At 37.8% G+C, this 19,901-nt stretch overlaps 1 protein-coding gene across 1 annotated transcript in view; it reads left to right on the forward strand.

Moving 5' to 3' along the window:
• The window catches only part of glt1d1 (glycosyltransferase 1 domain containing 1), a 46,283-nt gene that overhangs the window by 13,439 nt on the left and 12,943 nt on the right, over positions 1-19,901 (forward strand). The window contains exons 5-9 of the mRNA XM_038299361.1: positions 1,942-1,978; positions 2,126-2,182; positions 9,532-9,630; positions 12,626-12,675; positions 17,592-17,635. Coding sequence (XP_038155289.1) covers positions 1,942-1,978; positions 2,126-2,182; positions 9,532-9,630; positions 12,626-12,675; positions 17,592-17,635 — 287 coding nt within the window. The remainder of the gene's footprint in view (positions 1-1,941; positions 1,979-2,125; positions 2,183-9,531; positions 9,631-12,625; positions 12,676-17,591; positions 17,636-19,901) is intronic.

The raw sequence follows: 19,901 nt of genomic DNA on the forward strand, positions 1-19,901 counted from the left end.
AACACTGATCATGTTATATTAAAATATTTAAGATAAAATATGAAAATTGAATGTACTTAAGCATTTTTGTGACTATTTTTCATAACCTATTAAAAGTAATGAACTCCTATGATAATAGATTAGGTCTGCATGGTTAAGTGCTTGGGAATGAAACAGTTTTGTTTATAGTAAAATATTTCAGGCATACTTGATAAGATAGCAGTGTGTACATCAGAAATGGAAACTCTGATAACCTGATCTAATTGATTTGCGTCTATATTTGTGTGAATCATTGTCAATTTCCTTTGGATTGTGGAGCTTTTATCGCAGACATTTGATCTGTGTTTGTTTTTTCAGAAAAGGAAAAAAAATGAAATTTGGATGTATACAGCTTTTTAACAGTGAATTAGCAGCTTATAGCAGTGAAATTAACATTACCATTTATAAAGTGCAGCAGTGATCAGAATGTAAACAGTGTAGGAGAAAAAGAAAATCAGTTTAAAGTCATGGTGCAAAGGGCATTGATATGAAAAGGTTCAGTTCAGTGCAAAATAAAGAAATATGGTGCAAAATGCAGTAGAACATTTAGTTGTGTTCTATTTAAAGGGATTATGAAAAAAAAAAAATCAGCCATGTTGGTAGTGCAAATATGATTTTTATGTTTTTGTTTGTTGTTTACTGTTTTAGTGTTATCCCTTTGTCAAGCCTTTTCTAACATTTTACAGTACAAAATTAGGTAATAAAGCCATGTAGGATTCGTGCCGATATGCTTTTGGTCAATGTCGGAATCAGTCCATTTTAAAAGCTGCAATATCAGTATCATATCTAAAAATGAAAAGGTTTTATCAGGACATCCCTAATTATAAAGAAAGATTAAAAATGCACCATATTAGGGTTGTAGATGTACTTTACATTACATGCATTTCCTGATAAGCAACATAATGTCTCTAACAACTTTTGCAAACAAAAGACGTAAATGAATGACTTTATTGTTATGTTTATTTGTTCTTAAAGTATAAGAGTTTGATACATTTTTAGATAAATGACTGATTGCTTGATTTAAAAAGAAAAACTATTTGTACTGAAGATGGTTAGAAATAATAGAATTACAGCAGCAGGAATAACTTCTCAAGAGGTTTATCTAACTTATAGCTCCTTAATCAGTCGATCACATCCATCCTACATCTATTCTTTATTCTCCTAATGAAGTATGTTTTCCCACTCTGTGCCTAAAAGGGGGTTTATCCTTATGGACTGATTACCCTGCATGGATCAGTCAATATTGTCATTATAACGCATGTTTTAATTTACACAAAATGCCAATTCTTTCTAGAGTCAGGTTTTAGTCCTTATCAGATTGCTGTAATGAGATTTTGGTTAGGAAAACAAAAGGCTTTTATGTTTACATTATAAAGCAGAAAGTCTGTCAGTGTGACAACAGCTTTCATTATACCAACAACAACATTGGACCCTGTTTCACTATGATCTGGTATTAAAACAACATTACAGTGTTTTATTTTCAGATGAGATTGCAGCCACAGGCGGTGGATTGAAGCCTGTGGCATCCTTTATCTCTGCTATTTAAGTGGTGACAGCAGGAAGACAAGACGAGCTCTGAGAGGCATTTCTCTTTATTTTTTTTAACTGACACAACATATACATCGTTGATGGATCTGGTATGATAACATCCAGACAATTTCCTTTTCATCTCCTTGATTTATTTTGCAATATAACTATTATCTTATCAATTGGATCCATGACTCCCCTTTTAAAGTTTTTGTTTTGTTTAAATATGTTTTGAGCATAGAGGACATAAAATGTCTGGTTCTGTAGTTTGACACAAAATAAGAGCAGCACAGACAGTCACAATATCAGAGGATTTGTATAAACAAACGTTGCAGATAATTGATGATTGATCTTTTTCTAACTCTCTTGTTCTAACTTTTTTTTCTCCTACTCAAGGTGTCGCCCAGCAGTAAAATCTATGTTCAGCCCCAAGGTAAGTCATAATGCTGCTTCACTGATAATCAGGCGGTGAACCATTGCGTAATTCCGTGTTGCTTAATTTGTCTAACATACATTTTTGGTTTGGATTTTATGCAACATTATGCAGCCTGACACCTTTTCTTTCCTGCTTGATTTAAAGGTATTCAGACAGAAGTGGCTGAAGACTTCTGCTGGACTGAATTCTTGAGGAGCTCAGGTACTAGATTGTTTTCATCTTTATGGTTGCCTAGTAGCTCCTCATATTTTCCACATTTCAACTCCCACTCCTTCCCCATTGATGCTCCATCCTAACTGCAGTGTAGCCCTCAACTTTTAAAAGTCAGTAATAATTTATTCTCTTCTTCTTGAGGTGGTTTTTACTCAACTAGGCCACCAGTGCTTTGACCATTTGCCTGCTTGGCCCTTCTTCATCATCATTCACAACTTGTACGACAGTGGGCTCAGTATACAGCCCTGTGGGACACCAGTATTGAGTGTAAAAGTGGGATGTGGAGTTGCAAAATTTAAAAATTGCTTAATAAAAATACCCCATTTTCAAAATGTAAAATAGAACTGAGATTATTGTAAATTAATCACAATGACTAAGGGGGAGTGGCGGCGTAATAGTTAGGGCATATAGCTTGGAATCCCGAGGTTCTGAGTTGAAGTCCCACTCTGACAGACTGCCACTCTGAGTCCCTGGGCCCCTATTTGCTCCCGGGGTGCCGAACGATTGCAGCCCACTGCTCCCCAAGGGGATGGGTTAAATGCGGAGGTAAATTTCCCCAATGTGAGATCAATGAAGTTAAATTATTATTATTATTTTTAGAAATATTAGAAATTTCAGAAATCACATTCTCTTAAGTATTCACAGCCTTTACTACAAAGCTCATTGAGAAGTGGCCTGTAGCGTTTTTTACTGATCATCCCAGATTTGTTTCTACAGCTTAAATGGATGTAGCCTGTAGTAAATTCAATTGATTTGGAAATGACTAGGAAAGCTACTCGTCTGTTTGCATACAGTCCCACAGGTGTCAGTGCATATCAGAGCACTAAACAGGAAGTCAAAGGAATTTTCTTTCGAGCTGTAAGACAGAGTTGACTTAAGCCACAAACATGTAAAAGGATGCAGAAACATCTCTGCTTCTTTCAAAGTCCAGTGGCCTTAATCATTGGAAAATAGAGGAAGGTTTGAACCAGCATGGTTCTTCCTAGAGCTGGTTTAGATATGTTAACACTAATTGGAGGAGAAGGGCATTAATCAGAGATGTGACCAAGAACCCCACGCTCACCTCTCTGTAGAAAGTATTCCTTTGTACAGAAGGACCACCATTTCTGCAGCAGTCCACCAATTACAGTAGTAGAAATCAACTAATTTAACACATTTAACCCATTTAATCACCCAGCAGTGTGGGGTTGAGGGTCTTACTCAGGGACCCAGAGTGGCAGTCTGTGGGAGTGGGGTTTGAACTCAGAACCTCAGGATTCCAAGCGCAACGCACTAACCACTAAGCCGCCCAAAGCAGGGATTCGTGTGAAGGGTCTTGCCTAAGGAACCACACTGGCAGCTCATTGCCCCCTAGCTGGGATACGAACCCAGGCTTCCTGTTTGCACGACAGGTGGCTTACCACTTGTAATAGCCAGCCACTATCATGTGTAGGGAGAACCCACAACCAGGCCAATACTATTCCTACAGTGAACCACAGTGGTAGTATCATCATGTTATGTGGTTTTATTTGTCAGCAGCATGGACCGCAAAAACAGTCAACTAGAGGGAAAGATGAATGCAGCAATGGACAGATATCCTGGATTAAAAAATAGTGTTCCACCGATACTGATACCAGTATTGGGTGGGCCCCCTATCCAGCACTGAAATGGTGGTATCGGTATTGGCGAGTACCAACAAATAGAGCACCGATACCATTGTGAGAACCAAAAGTTTATTCAACTATTGTCACTTATTCCAGGTAGGTAATAAAAAGTTCTATTGGATTCACTTTGTATTAGACGTTTTCCTGCTTCACAAAGGTAGGCAGCAGCTTAACAAAGCCATGATGGCAATTATTTTACATCCAATTAGTATGCAGTTTTTCATATATACACACAGACACATCAATTTCAAACAGATGGTATCGGTACCTGCCGATACTGCAAAGCCGGGTATCGGGGCCAATAAATGACCCAAAATGCACAGACAAAAATGCCCATAGATAGTGGTGCTAAGCTTCAGGTATTGCATTGAAAATGAAAAGCTATTTTTTTTTCTCCCTTTCTTTAAGGTTTGTAATTGTTTGTTTGTTTTTTACCTGTTTTCAAGGGACCCAAACGTCTCCAAATTGAAAAAATGGGCTATTGTCTGCTAGCCTCGTGAGACCATCCTGATCTCGCGAGCTTTCAAGGTTTCACTCGCAAATCAGTCTGGAGACTCTCCGTTAAAGAAAATTTGGAGCCGTTCACCAAACGAACGTCCAATCAGAGTTGGCTTTGAGGCGGGTTGAGGTGTGACGCAACGAGAAGCGCGACAGTTCAGTCTAAAGAACATGGCGGCTTCAGCCGATGAAACTAGCATTAGCGTGGCTATCGAGCAAGTTTTATCGGAATTACAAAGTATTTCTTCACTGAAAGAAGAGCAAAACACTGCTCTGGAGGCTTTTCTCAGAGGAAAAGATGTTTTTGCTCTTCTCCCGACTGGTTTCGGCAAGAGTAGCCTGGCTTGTGGTTGTGTTTTCGTCGTCGCTCTGTTAGTACGTCATATGCTTCGTTGATCTGATTGCTTCATCTGGCCCGTCTATCACCAACATAGGCCAATCAGCTAACCAGTATTTTCGCCCCTTCCCAAAATTACTTCAACGGAAGGTTTCCAGATGGATTTGCTCCGCATATCCATCTGGCGGAGTCAGGTTAATTGTCTGCAGAATTTTGATGAAATTGATTTAATACCATTTTGAATATGTCTGTAACGTGACTAAATGTGGGGGAAAAAGTGACACTCTGTAAATACTTAATGGATCCACTGCATGAGCAATACTGTAAATGCTTTGGAGTCATCACTTAGATGAACACCTTGTTGCTGCTTTGAATAGCTTCGCACATGCATACCTTCACTCTACAAGCATCTGGGAATTTAAATTGGACATTGCAAGATGATGCCCGGTCCCAAGTACATTAGTGCTCCCAGAAAACCCCTGTGAGTACAGAGAGGAACAGCTGATTTATAGCTCTCTAACCTCAGGATATTTATCACCAGGTTCCCCAGCAGCTGCATGTAATACAAATTTTCCCACTTCTCACTTCTCCATTCGTTGTTTCTCAAACGGACAGCACTATTATTGTGTGGTTATATGAGTGTGCGCAAAAAATGTGTAATCTGAGTCAGTTATATTCCAAAACTGCCCGAGCATTGTTCTTCTGTTTAGACCAGAAAAAAAAAAAAAAACATATGATGCTTTTATTTTGTTGCTGTTTTGTTTTTATAGGTGGGAATTTATTCTAAACCTGTGAGAACTAATGCTTTGCTGTTTTGTTTTGACAACACAAGGTCTCCTTGTTGCAATCTGCTGAAGGCAACTCCCACAGTAGAAAACTTTGTGCTGAGACTTAATGCAAACACCATACTTTATTCTTTTAGAAAAGATTTTCTGAAGAATTATGCTTGAATGAGAGAAGTTCCTCTGTTTCTTTTATAATCCAAGTCATTATTTGTTCGTTATCTTGATTATTTTCTTGATGTTGACCTGCTCTGTCTTGTCCGGTAATCAGAGTGAGGAACTTTTCCAGTTAAGAGTTCTTTAGGCAGAAATCCATTTTGGGAAAAATCCCACATGCTTTCTTTTTCTGTCAGCTTTCATCCCCCCCTTGTTGTTCCACGCATTCGTGGCACAGCAGGGGGCACCATCCCATGTGTGCGTTTTCTCCACCCACAATGCAGCAGATTTTTCTATTGCTTGGACCGTTCCATCTGGAACCACATAAATTGATCATTTCTAAATTGCCAAATGTACAATGCGTTCTGTTTGAAGAGCATTGTGAAGGTAAGTAGAGATTTGGAATGGGAATGTGTTTTTAAGTGGGCCTCATTTCTGCAGTGGATCACTTTAGAAAGGCCACAGCTTGGGAAGATAAAAGATAAAGCAATGCTTCTAGCTGAATGAGAACACGCTAAGCTGCATGTGCTCTTCCACGAACGCATTGTGCTTTCCAGCGACAGACTTCAGCATCAAAACCCAGGAGCTTTAAGCCCATTTAAGCCACTCGATGAGTTTGAGACGGTGTCTGTTTGCTTTGTGAAGTGAGATTAGAGGGGAAGATCAGGTACAGCACCCAGGTGAGCAGTGTCATCATGAACTGTTAAGGAACTCTATCCTCTTAACATGTTAATGATTTTAGAGTTGGCTTGTAATTTTAAATAGCAGCAGTGTTGCTGGTGTAATGACGAGTAAAATATGTGCAAAGAGAAGCTGTGATACCATGATGGTCTGTTTATCATGAAAAAGTAAAGTTCCATAGACTTCATGCTACTTTTATTTATTTTCAGACAGGTTTCGATTAACATGCATTCATAGATTTATTTGTTTTAGTTCGCTGCAGGCTATATCACAGTACATCTTGCTGGACCATCAGGGTTATTTAATTATTTTGTATTATTAGTAATGCATTAAATGTTGGATGATGATATTTATTGGTCCATACTTGGAATGTCTGCAGAATGCAGCCTTTCCCCTGAAGTAGATGCTGACACACAGGTTACACTTCAGGATGCGCACATGAGAAAGAGTTTCCCATTGTTTGGTTACCATTGTTTCCCGGCTCCTGAAATATAGGTAAAAAGTTACGCAAGCAGCAACACTTGCCAACTCCCTGCAGGTGAGTCCCTGATTGGTGGATTGGCCCCTTTTGGTGGAATTCAGACGGAAATGGTGTTAGCAAGTCGGGCTAATTTTAGCTCCTTTCTAGGCAGTACTAGAGTTGATGGCCCCCCATACCATCTGCTGTGACATTTTAATACAGAATGTGTAAAATTTCTACTATATATTAACAGTAATGGCAATAAAATTGCTCTTTCAACATTTGGTGGGCTGGGGCCTTACGAGTAACCTGAGCAAAATAAATAAAATCAAAGAAGTATCCTACCATGACTATGAAGCTGATCCCAGTGGGAAATTAGTCCCTAACTATGTAGGGGCAGTCAATGCCATGCCAGTTCAGGGACTGACTGCAGTTCTACTGTAAGGTGCATTGGTCAAGGTCAATGGCTGACGCACCTGACATGGAACAACCATGCCATGCATATTGCTTTAGGTTAGACTATATTAATTAGGCTATGTATGGTTCCAAAAAAATAATAAATTACCTACCTACCTTTTTTTTTTTATACAACTAGACTACTGCTTCTAGGATAGACCTCGATACAGAAAGACAACCAAAATCGTGCTTTGTAGAGAGCACACTCGCTGGGCACTCGCTACAAAAAACTAAGCTACTTTCCAGTATTGTTTTAACTAGGGCCCAACACCAACATGTTCTAACATGAAAAATGTAGATTCCCAGGTTATGAGTCATCAATATTAGGGCTGCAAGTAATGATTATTTTACAAATTGATTAATCTGTCGATTATTTTTTCAATTAAATGATTAATGATTGGATAGCAGAAGGTTTCTTAAAGAAGATTGTTTACAAAATTAAACCAGTTTGGTTGTGGCCAGTTTCTAAGAAGTATTGTTGCTAAACAGTTAGCAACTTAGTGCTAGTAGGTTCCCAATGGGAAGGAGGAGAGTTTTGTGTCGGAGTTCGTGGATGAGTCTCCTCCATCATCCATTTTTTATTTAGAGGAGGAAAGCGAGGATGAAGATGTTGTGGAAGAGGACGCCAGGGCGGCAGAAGCTTGGTTTGGTGTAGAAGGCTTACAGCCGTACATGTTTGAGCCCTTGCCTCGCAACGCTGCCAGTTCTGTTAGATCTACGCCTGCTGAAGACACAGACGTCCATCCCCGTGAACACTGGGATAGAACTCAATGGGAAAGGAAATGATTCTTATTTCTTATTTCAACCTTTGCGTATATTAGCTGCGACATATGAATCAAGATGCTATTACCGAAAGAAATTTGATTGACAGATGACCGTGGATATATGATTGGTCAAATTTAGGTGTACAAGCTGACGTATAACTAACTGGCCTGCATAAGATAACGAAAAAAACTGATTATAAGACGGGGTTTTTTTTTTTTTTTTAGAGAAATTTTCTCAATTTTGGGCCGATATAAACTGCTAAAGAGTACATTTATATACATGTTTAAGCCAGAAGGAGTTGACATCTAAATTTGATTTCCCTACGACTTTAAAGCCAAATGTATCACATTTGACACCTGAGCATCAGTGTGATGTTTTTGTTTTTGAAACCCTGACTTACATAATCAGACACATGTAGTCAACAGAAAACATATAAAAGATGAAATAGGAATGCGTAATGTATCAAAATTGATGCAAATAAATGAGGAAATTTAACATATACAAAATTTATTTTTTTATTTCATTTGTCAGAAAGTTTGATGACAATTAGAAAATTAGAATCTTCTGTCAATTATTTTGTGGTTCAGGCTTTGAAGGGTTAAAACATCCCACTGCAGCCCATTCCTTGCTTTACGCTATTGAACTAGGTGTCCATCTAAAGAGTTTTGATCCCAATATGAGGAAATCTAATTTATCCTGCAGATATTATTGTTTTTTTGGACAATCAGATCCTTGGGCAGGGGTCAGGCCCCTGACCTGATGCTGTTGTTTTAAGTTGTTCTTAATAGCATTAAAAGAACTACTTCAGCCTCCTGATCTGGACTTATCTGGCAGCAGAGGATTTCCCTTGACTGTTGCTGTGCTACGTCTGAGCTCATATGGGTTAATGTGTTTGGCATTGCTTTAAAAGTTTTTGTTTTAGAGTTTGTATTTTTTTTTCAGCACAGCAATTCCCATATAGAAAATGAATCCAATTGCCTACTTGTTTTACGTTCTGATCTTTGTCCCTTTATTTCAGTGAGATGCGTTTCATAAAATGGGCAGCATTATTCAAATCAAAGTAATATTTTGGGGCATTCGCTGGGTCTTGGCCGTTACAGTAGTTGTTGGCATTGAGCGCGGTTGTCCGCCTGCCAGTTGCTGACTAATCTAAAGATTGAACACGAGGGCTGGATGATCTGGGGCCGGGGCCAACGCCACAGCGTTCTGTCTCAGCTGCAGCAAACTTCTCAAACCCTTGCATGTTGTGAGCCTGTTCAGGCTCTTCCTGGTTATTTCTCAGTCGTCCAACAAGCAAATCTGCGTCCCAATGTTCGGACAGTGTGACCGTGACGCCGCAGTTGCACCGATTAGGCTGCAACCTTTCAATGATTTCAGCAGACTATTTTTCCCTGTTGCATTGTGCAGGCACATTAGTCACTGCTGTCTTCTCTTCCTTGTGACCTTGGCTGATGTATTGCTTTCATTATCTGCTGATGTACTTGGGATGTTCATTATGCAGCGTTTTTGTTTTTTTTATATTGTGTTTCTCCCTCTCTCTGTGTTTGGCTTTACTCCAGGTGTGAGAACAGAGCGTGTGGATGAGCTGCGTGTCTTCCTCCTGGTCTGTGGCCTCAGAAGAGTCAAGGACCCTCTCTATTTGGCAGAAGCCTTTTCAGGTCTTGTTATTTTTGCAATTTTAGTTCTGTATGAACCAGGAATGATAAAACTACCACACTCAGAGGAAAGCAAAAGGACCTACACCTGAACTTTTTTCTTTAACTCAAAGTCATAAATTTTAATCTTTTTTATGTCACAGACCAACATAAATGATTGAGGAAGGAAAAATATGAGTGTACTCTAGTTATTCAATATTTTCTTGAATCAAGCAATCAGTTAGACCAGAGGTCTTCAACAGGGGGTCCACGACCCTTGGGGGGCCCCAGAGGTACTGCATGGGGGTCGCAAAAGTTTTGGTTGATTAGACTTCTTATATTCCCCCCTGCAATGTTTTCCACTTATTGAAATGTCTTTAAATCCACATTAACATGAATTCAACACACTGTAGTAAACAGATAAATGGAGGCAGAAGATGTCTTTCAGTCATCAATGCACACATTCAGCGACACACAGGAGCTCTTTCAAGCTGGGCACCGTTTCATTCACAACACCTGTCCCATCAACCAGGAATCAGAATCAGAAATACTTTAATGATCCCAGGGCGAAATTACTTTAGTTACATTACTCTATATGTAATAGAGTGACTATAGGACCAGTTTGATAGAACACTATTTTCTACAATATATATAATTAGGGGGTCTCTGCTCCATCTCCATCAGTTTGAGGGTCCTTGGCATGGATAACATTTAAGACCCCTGAGTTAGATGGAGGTTTATGCCTTTAAAATATAAGGCTTGTTAAAGAGCAGCATTCAAAGTAGGTCTGTGGTTAGGATTGTTTTCCTGCTGGAAGGTGAATCTCTTTTGCAGCTTCTAACAGGTCTCCTTACAGTATTATCATGTTTAAGTCCATCCATCTTTTCATCAGTTCAATGGAGCATTTATCTCGTTTCAAAAACAGCTTTCTCACTTACCTCTATGGTGTTGTTTTAACGTCCATTGATATTATTCTATTAATCCACGTAAATGATCAACTGTAAACAGGATTCTCAAGGCCTTTCTTTTGCCATTTTCCCATAAAATGGAGTGTAGGGTTGTGGTGATGCAAAGATTTCTAATAATAATAATAATAATTGAACTTTATTGATCTCACATTGGAGAAATTTACCTCTGCATTTAACCCATCCCTTGGGGAGCAGTGAGCTGCTATCTTGGGGATAATGTGGGGTTAAGGGTCTTGCTCAGAGACCCAGAGTGGCAGTCTGTGGGAGTGGGGCTCGAACTCAGAACCTCAGGGTTCTGGGATCTATGCCCTAACCACCAAGACACCATTCATTATCAATACATAGAAAAAATTTTATACTTAAAAACATTTTCATACTATACTACACTCAGGATAAATCAGTGGCAAAAAGGAAAAAAATATAAAATGTTATTAAAGTAAAAAACACATTTTTGAAGCCTAAGAGGGAACATGCTTTCCCAGCAGAATCACCAAAGCTAGATAAAGGGTCATAACATGGTATTTAACTTATACAATCCTTTTTGAAGTTATCTTTACATTAATGTTTAATCATTTTTAGTGGAAAAAATAAATAGAGCTTATTTGGACCCCTATTAATCCACCTTTTTATCAGGTGAAACTAAAACTGTTCGACTTGAGCAGTTCTGAATAGAGCTTATTGACAGATTTTATTTTTTTATATCAAATGCAAAATTTTTAATCATTTTTTTATATTTTCTGTATAATTACTGCTCTAAGTGGGTCGATCTCTGCTAAAGGCACGTTTTAGAGTCTCTATATTCCAGTTAACGACAAATCGATTACGTATTAAATTAGAGATTATTTCAATAATTGATTATTCACGATTAATCTGATTGTTTCAGCCCTAATCAATAAATAACCCAAATATTACACAACTTAATATTTTCAGTTTGTCTGGGGTATTGGGTATTATTCTTTTAATGTGCAAAAAAATAGCAATCTAAAATGATAACAAAAATCTTCAAACAACACTTGTCTTTTAATATGAATACAAAATTTGTACTGTATTCAGATATCAATACATTTTAGCATATCTATATTTTTGAAAACCATAGTGGAGTGCATGACTTATAGTGTAGAGATATTATTCCACCTGAGCTATGGGATGCTACCACTCCTCCAGAGTTGGTTCTTTATATCTGCCTCTTGATTCTCGGTTCCTGCCTGTTAGTTTAGCTTAACAGTCATGTCTTATGAAGGTTCGTTTTTGGCGATGATGTCATGACCTCGATATGTTTGTACAGATAAACATTCTAGTTTTCTAATTTCCTGAATTTTATGGAGAGATATCAGAATAAAGGCAACAAAAAATGATCTGCATTCAACACATTTTTATTCCACTTTCAAGAATAAACCAAGCTTTTGTTGGTCTAACACAGAAAATCCAAGTAAAAACCAGTTTTAGTTGGATTTTAGCAGTGGTCATGTGATAAAATGTTAAAGGGGCATAAAATCTAATTCAATCAATATATTAAGTAGGATCCACTGACATTAACTCAGGATGTCCCCTGTGGTGAAATTCAATTTAATTCAATCAAAAATACTTTATTAATTAAAAATGATGTTAAATCTCCAAAGCTGACTCTGAAATTAATTGCTTTTAAATACATTATCATAATATTACAGTTATATCAAACAGACAGTTTTTGTACTGTTTCTTCATATTTCACTTTAACTTGAATAAATTTAGAGCTGTTAAGAATTTTAAGTAGTATCTGTCATCCTTTTTTTTTCTATTATAGTTTCCAGCTATGGTAATGAGACAGCACTAGAGGGCGTCAAAATGTACATAAATGTTTAGATGAGCTGTGAGGATTTTCCTGTGCTGCTGGATTAAAATCTAGTGCACTCGTGCCTAAAAGCAAGAGCAGTGTGCTGCCGTAAGACAGTGCAACTACAAGACGTCTATAAAAATACATGCATCAATATATATAGTCGAAATATGAAAAAATATTCACCTCCTCACTCTCCAAGCTGATTTTCATTCCTCTCTTTCTTTGCATGTTTCAGAGTGGCATTCTGCAAACCTTCTCAATATATTGATCATAATCGGCGCAAAGGTAAGCAGGGACTTTTATACCTGTTATTATATAGAGATTTTGACAATTCATGTTGAAATTATGATTCATTTTCTCTTTATTTTGTCTGTCATAAAAAGAACTGTGCTTCTGAATGTCAAGAGAAACCTGGCTTATGAAGTCAGGGAGCCTCTAATTGGATGTAGAAGAGATAGAGGCTTTAGCTGTTCAGCTGGAATGAAAGAGCAGCTCTGGAGGGAAATGTCCTCACTGTCAGCAACAGTATTGGTGCTTTTTTTTTCCCCTCCTCTGCTTCACCCCCCCCCCCCCCCTCATCATTTGTGCCTCTGGCTGTTTTGCTATTTGCTAAATTGATCCACTGCTGACCCCAGATTAGCACTTGCTGTTGACTAATGAACTGTGCTAAGCTCTCCCATTTTCACACAAATAAACTGAGATTTATCTGGAAATGTGCAGGTTTAAATTACAGGCAGAGTCTGTGGCCCGGTCAGACAACATCATTCCTCTGTCCCGTTTATCTCCCATGGACATATTAACCACACTTGTGCAGGCAGTGGAGATAAAAAAACACAGCTGGAAACTTACATCATCGTCTGACTGGTTGATTTCTGGAAAAAAAAAAAAAAAAGATTTCTTTTAAGCATTTTCAGTGCCCAGCTCCTCTATTCATACGCCCTGAAGGTTTTTATCGTTTAACACATTTACCACAGTAGAACATGTTCTGAGATTTAATAGACCAACTGAAAGTAGAACAGAATTTTAAAGATTTTTAGAAATTATGTTCTCAAACATACATTTTTTTGTATCCCAATTTAATGTAAAGACCAAAAGAAGTGTAACTTATGGAACAGGATTAGGGCCACTGGGGAAAAAAAAAAAAGTGATTTTTAAATTTTATTTCAGTTTAACATGGGGAAAAAAAGTCAGAATTCTGACTTTAATCTCAGAATTCTGACTTTAATCTCAGAATTCTGACTTTAATCTCAGAATTCTGACTCTAATCTTTGAATTCTGACTTTAATCTCAGAATTCTGAAATTAATCTCAGAATTCTGTTTTTTTTTTCAGAATTCTGACTTTAATCTCAGAATTCTGACTTTAATCTCAGAATTCTGATTTCTTCTCAGAATTCTGACTTTAATCTCAGAATTCTGACTTTTTTCTCAGCGTTCTGACTTTAATCTCAGAATTCTGACTTTAGTCTCAGAATTCTGACTCTAATCTTTGAATTCTGACTTTTTTCTCAGAATTCTGACTTTAGTCTCAGAATTCTGACTCTAATCTTTGAATTCTGACTTTAATCTCAGAATTCTGACTTTTTTCTCAGAATTCTGCATTTAATCTCAGAATTCTGATTTTTTTCTCAGAATTCTGACTTTAATCTCAGAATTCTGACTTTAATCTCAGAATTCTGACTTTTTTCTCAGAATTCTGACTTTAATCTCAGAATTCTGACATTAATCTCAGAATTCTGACTTTTTTCTCAGAATTCTGACTTTTTTCTCAGAATTCTGACTTTAATCTCAGAATTGTGGATCTTAATGTAGATGGGCACCATGAAGGCAGAGATGTGGAGCACTCAGCTTCACTGACAAAGATGTGAGTTGTTTGAGGTGGCCAGTGACACATTGGTGGAAAATGACAGAATTAGCCGACTTTTTACGTGCCCAAGGGGTCCCCTCATTAATGGAGGAGCAGAAGGTAATTAAAACAAGAGAGCTAGTCTCTAAAACAAACATGGCTATGGCTTGATGCTAACATGTTTGTTAGCTGTCAGAATTCTGAGAAAAAAGTCAGAATTCTGAGATTAAAGTCAGAATTCTGACTTTTTTCCCATACTAAACTGAAATAAAATAAAAAAATCGGATAACTTTTTTTTTTTTTTTCAGTGGCCCTAATCCTCTTCCGTAGTAACCAGTTGCTTTAAGAAGTCCATCAAATATTGAATAGAGTCAAACTCTGTGTGTCATTTAATATCTTTTTAAATCCAGCTATTTCCTTAAAGCTCTCAGGTGAACGTTGGAGAACAAAACACACCGTGTAGACAGTGGAAGTAGCAAACAGGTCGGGGTAACAGCTGAGGAAACTAGTGATGCACTGATTCACAGTTTTACACTTTCCATCCGATTCTGATACTTTGGATATCTGCAGATGCCAATATTTTTCTGATACTGGAGTGCTCTTTACTTTAAAATTATCATCTTTACTGTATTTTTTTTTTTCATGAGGCTGTCATAAACTCCTCTCTACAGAAAACTATCATATGTATGATTGGACACATGTATGTTCCAAAGGAAAGGCAAGTGTCTTTATTTATATAGCACATTTCAGTAAAAAGGCATCTAAAGGGCTGTAGATATACAAAAATAATAGGAAAACACAAAGACGAGTACATTATAGTGGCATAAATGTAATTAAATAATTAAAACATTTTCATACTCAAATAATTAAAAGCAGACCATTATTTAAATTGAAAAATACAATAATTACCAATAAATGAAATAAAAGTTGGAGTAATAATGGAAACTATTCCTGTTTAGACAGTTTAGTTCTAATCTAGTTTAGAGCCCTATTAGAAAAAAAAAGGTTTTAATCTTGATTTTAAGATACTTTTCAGCATTTTTACTGTTTTCTAGGAGTTTTTTTTCCTGACTAATGCAGCATAAAAACTAAAAAGCTGCTTCTCCATGTCTTGTAATGGGAAGCCTGATATTAGTATAAGGACAGAAAAGGAAGTAATAAAACAGTAAATCTTGTTATCAGGACTAATTCCATCCTCAAAACAAATATCAGCTATAAGGGTTCAACTTGAGTGTATTTATAAAATCAAATATGTACTGGTGAAGGTTCTCAGTCATCCAGGTCATAGTCATTCCAAAAAAAGAAAATTAAAAACAATCCGCTGGACTTTGTTTCCAAGTTTGAAGACGTTTCACTTCCCTGCCAAGAAGTTTTTCAATTCAAATGTCAGGAATAGCATTGAGTTCGATGGGTGGACCCCTTCGTCTGTTCCAATTGGCATGTTTTCAAAACAAAAACAAGACTTTGTTGAGCGACTGTATAAAACCTTGAACTCTGCGCTATTCCTGACATTTTGAATTGAAAAAGCTTCTTGTATGGGAAGGGAAATGTCTTTAAACTTGGAAACAGAGTCCAGTGGGTTTTTTTTTTTTTTTTTGGAAATCAAATATGCCCTTAGAGGGGGTAATTTTTTATTTTTTTTTTCTTGTTAAGGATTTTCTTAATTTAATTTGAATTTATTATAGAAATAGGCTGAGTATATGTATCCCTATGGATCAGGCCTAATTTCACCAATACATGATCTAGAATTTTCTTCAATATCTGGACCGATATCAATAGGTGGTGGCAGCATCATGCTGTGGGGAGGCTTCTAATTAAGAGGAACAGACTAAGAATAAAAATATGTAAAGAAGAATGGGCAAAATGTTCAGCCGTTCGGTGCGAAAAACTGGAAGAAATGTACTATACTGCACTTTTCAGATTTAATTTTTGTTCCAAACTTTTGGAACCAAGCATCATTTGTGTTGGTCTACAATAATAAATTCCAATTAAATATATTAAAGCTGGAAATGGTAAAGTTTAGGGGGTGTGAATACTTTTATAAAGCACTAGATGATTTCTTTGTCTTAATCCTGCGGATAAAAAAAAATAAATCCAATTCAATCTTCAAGCTCTTATCCTGCTGTTTCATTTCCAATCTCTCACATTGATTCCTTTTCGTGGTCTCATCTTCTCTTCCCCCTGACTGACTTTGAGCTCACATCGGTGCATCGTACTTAAGCATCTTTTCATTCTCTCAAACAGTGGCGCCAGGCGAAAGGTATGTTGTGCCTATAGTTTCGCTCAGTAAGACATAGCCAGGGGCATATGCTCTATCTTACTGCCGCTTCGTGCTTTCGCTACGCTTTGTTGATGCTTGATGAGACGGTTCAGTGGAAGCAGAGACGTGTGATTCATCTCGCTCATCTCACCCTGAATCACAGCAGATTCATGCTTGTTTTTCTTTGAGGTAAATAGACCTAAATGTCTTAAATGTTACTATTCCTTTGGTTAAAGATCCTTTAATGGCTGCCCTTTTTATCCCCCTCTTTCTTAATTTCTTTATAATAAACCTTAGCTGTTCAGAGGATGTTAATGTAACCACAGTAAATACAGGTAGTAAACAGGAGGCAGAGCCTTGTTTTGACTGTAATGACGCTCTATAAATTCCCCCTCATAATAAGCACTCTGGCTGTGCGACATCTGTCAACAAGAGGAAAATTCAGGTCAGCGGTGCTTGGCAGCAACATATTACTCCTTTCTAACTTGCCTTTATCATTGTTATTGAAAATATAGCTTTATATGAAGAGATAAATTGCATATATATATATAAATACTGTCTTTTATTTAGTGACTTGCCACTTTGGGATGAAGAAAAAACTAAATGAAAAGAAACTTGATCATCACCATGAGGGAAATTGTTTCCCCCTCCAGAATAACAAATAACTTACCACAGCTCTAAAACTAATCCTAGATTTCACCAAAACACCAAAATGCTTTCTATTCAAAATGGTCGTTTTTTTGGCACTCCGTCTTTAGAAATGAACTGTATAGGCTATAGTAAAACAAGTAGCAGTTTGCTTGGTGGCATCTCTGACCCAAATGGCTACGCTCTGACTTCTCTGGAGGCAGGCTAATGCACGCAAATCCCACGTTGCAATTAATCAGATTGGCCTCCCACCCCAACCCTGACCCCAATCTCTGAAAATACTGGATTTTCACTGAGTGATTTTCTGATGAAATAAATTCTTCTGTCATTGTTTATCTTATCTGTCTGATTTGAGTTCTTGTTGCAAAGCTTGATGAAAATAAAGCGGCTACGGATCTACATTTGTTTGTCCTCTATAATCTTAATCTACACATGTATTTATTTTCCAGGTTGATCCTGCACTTACTGCTGAAGTGGAAGCTGTCGTTAAACGGTAAGGGCTCTGGCAGAAACATAATTACACTCTGCTCTGAAGTGGTTGGAAAAAAATGACTAGCTTCTTTGGTGTTTCTTAAAGCTGCGAACCTTTGGGTTTATTTAAGTAATAAAAGTATTTAGAAATGTAATTGACCCAGAGTGGCAGCCTGTGGGAGTGGGGGTCGACCTCAGAACCTCAGGATTCCAAGCCAAAGTGGTCCCAGAAAGGGCCATGTGGCATCAGGTTTTCCTTACAACCAAGCATTAGCACACCAGACTCCAGTCATCTCATCAAGTCATCATGATCAGATTGGACTCACTTGATGAGATGACTGGAGTCTGGTGTGCTAATGCTTGGTTGGAAAGAAAACGTACAGCCACACGGCCCTTTCTGGAACCACTTTGACCCCCCTGCCCTTTGTCCTGTTCAGACTTTATTCAGGGTTCCCGCGAGTCCTTAAAAAGTCTTAAAAGTCATTGAATTCTTCAAAATTAAACTAAGGCCTTAATTGGTATTAAAATGTCTTAATTCAGTCTTTCGTAGGTCTTAATTTTTAAAACATCATAAATAGGATTATTTTTATTATGTTTTTTTGTAATCTAAATAAAACATTGAAATTGACAATTTGAGATAACGATAGCGGAACCAATAAAAGCGTTGTTGCGGCCGGGACATTTGGGAGATGCGCCATTAACTTTTTGTCTGGAAAATGTGAGCAAGTGTAAATGTAATGAAAATTGTCTCCAGCCAAGAGTTTTCTCCATGGCTAAAACCAGGGAACATACATGAGGCTCAGTGGATTTTGTGCAAGAAGCAATTCAAGCTCAGAACGATGGGAATTAAGGCAGTGGAGTCGCACATGCGAAGCACGAAACACAAAGCGTCAAAATCGAGTTACCGAGAAACAGCCTGTATTTCTCAGTTTTGTTCCACCCTTGTCTCTGCAAAACAAAGTTTGTGAATTCAGTTAAATAATTGTTCAAATATATCTGTCATTTGTGTGTTTTTAGCTTTCTTCCTGTATGGGAAGTTTTTCAAAATTTGAAACATTAGTGCAGTGGTTTATGTTAAAATAAACCTTTGGGTTAAGTTGTCACAAGCAGGTTTTTCTTGTGTTTCTTGTGAATTTGGTCTTAAAATTTATCTCAAGTGGCATTAAAAAGTCTTAAAATGTCTTGAATTTACCTTGCCTTATGCTGTAGGAACCCTGTTATTTATAGAGAAGTTTAACTGGCTTTAAAAAATGAGTTGTGAGTAGGTGAAAAAATTGACTCCCACCATGCTGAGATTCAATAAAAAATAAAGTCCAGCAATCCCTTTAACGTTGGCTACAGCTAGTACGACCATTTGGGATGTGCTAAAGAAACAAAAGAACTGTCAGCATTAAGACCGCTAATAGTTGCATCCGCAGTAACCGTTAAATAATAACCGAAATTGAAGGTGAACCTATGAAAATTAAGAATTAAGAACCAAGAGCAGTGGAGAAGATACAAACTACCTTTGGCAAGAAGCAGGGAAGGCCAGAGATTTAAGGAGCTTTAAAGCTACAGTGTGTAATAATTACACTCAGTAACAAGAAAGGTGAACAAGGCGGCAGGCGTGAGTGACTTTGCAAACTGTTTGGCACTGTGTGGCCAAACATCAGACGAATGGAGGATCATGCCTACTCTGTATCACAACGAAAAGCGGCGGACACCGAACCCCCGTCATCTAAGAAGCGGAAACACGACGAGAATAAACGCAAGCGTGACAAGAAACGACAAAAAACACGGATCAACATTGGCTCGGCATTTACACGATGGAAGTCACTGATGGAGGAAAAAGGTTTTCAAAGTGACGCTCAAGTTGCCAGTTTTCTCTTGGACAGGTAATTAATCCTACACACACAATTGTCTAATATCACTGCAGTTTTTGGAGTACAGGATGCTCAGACCTGTCTAAAACAATAACATGCTGTTACTCTCCAGTATACTTATTCAGCAACGTCCCTGACGTTTCACAGGTAATGATTCAGTAATTATCTGTAAAATAATTTTCTGGATATATACCTCGGTTACTTCTCTCCGGCTCCTTTGGAGATCTTCAAGCCTTTCCTCCTCTGCTCTAGTCACCCCGCTGGCCCTGGCTGCACGCCAACCCCGGCCTCTCTGCCCTCGCCCTCTTCCTCGCCTTGTAACCCCCGTGCCACAAACAAGACTTGGACTCTGTAAACAGGGAATATATATTCTTCCAGCGAACACAATCTCGCTGTTAAACTAATGACTACAATTACTTTGTCTGT

The sequence above is a fragment of the Cyprinodon tularosa genome, unplaced genomic scaffold, assembly GCF_016077235.1.
Source record: "Cyprinodon tularosa strain WSP-4 unplaced genomic scaffold, ASM1607723v1 ctg426, whole genome shotgun sequence".
Taxonomy (NCBI): domain Eukaryota; kingdom Metazoa; phylum Chordata; class Actinopteri; order Cyprinodontiformes; family Cyprinodontidae; genus Cyprinodon; species Cyprinodon tularosa.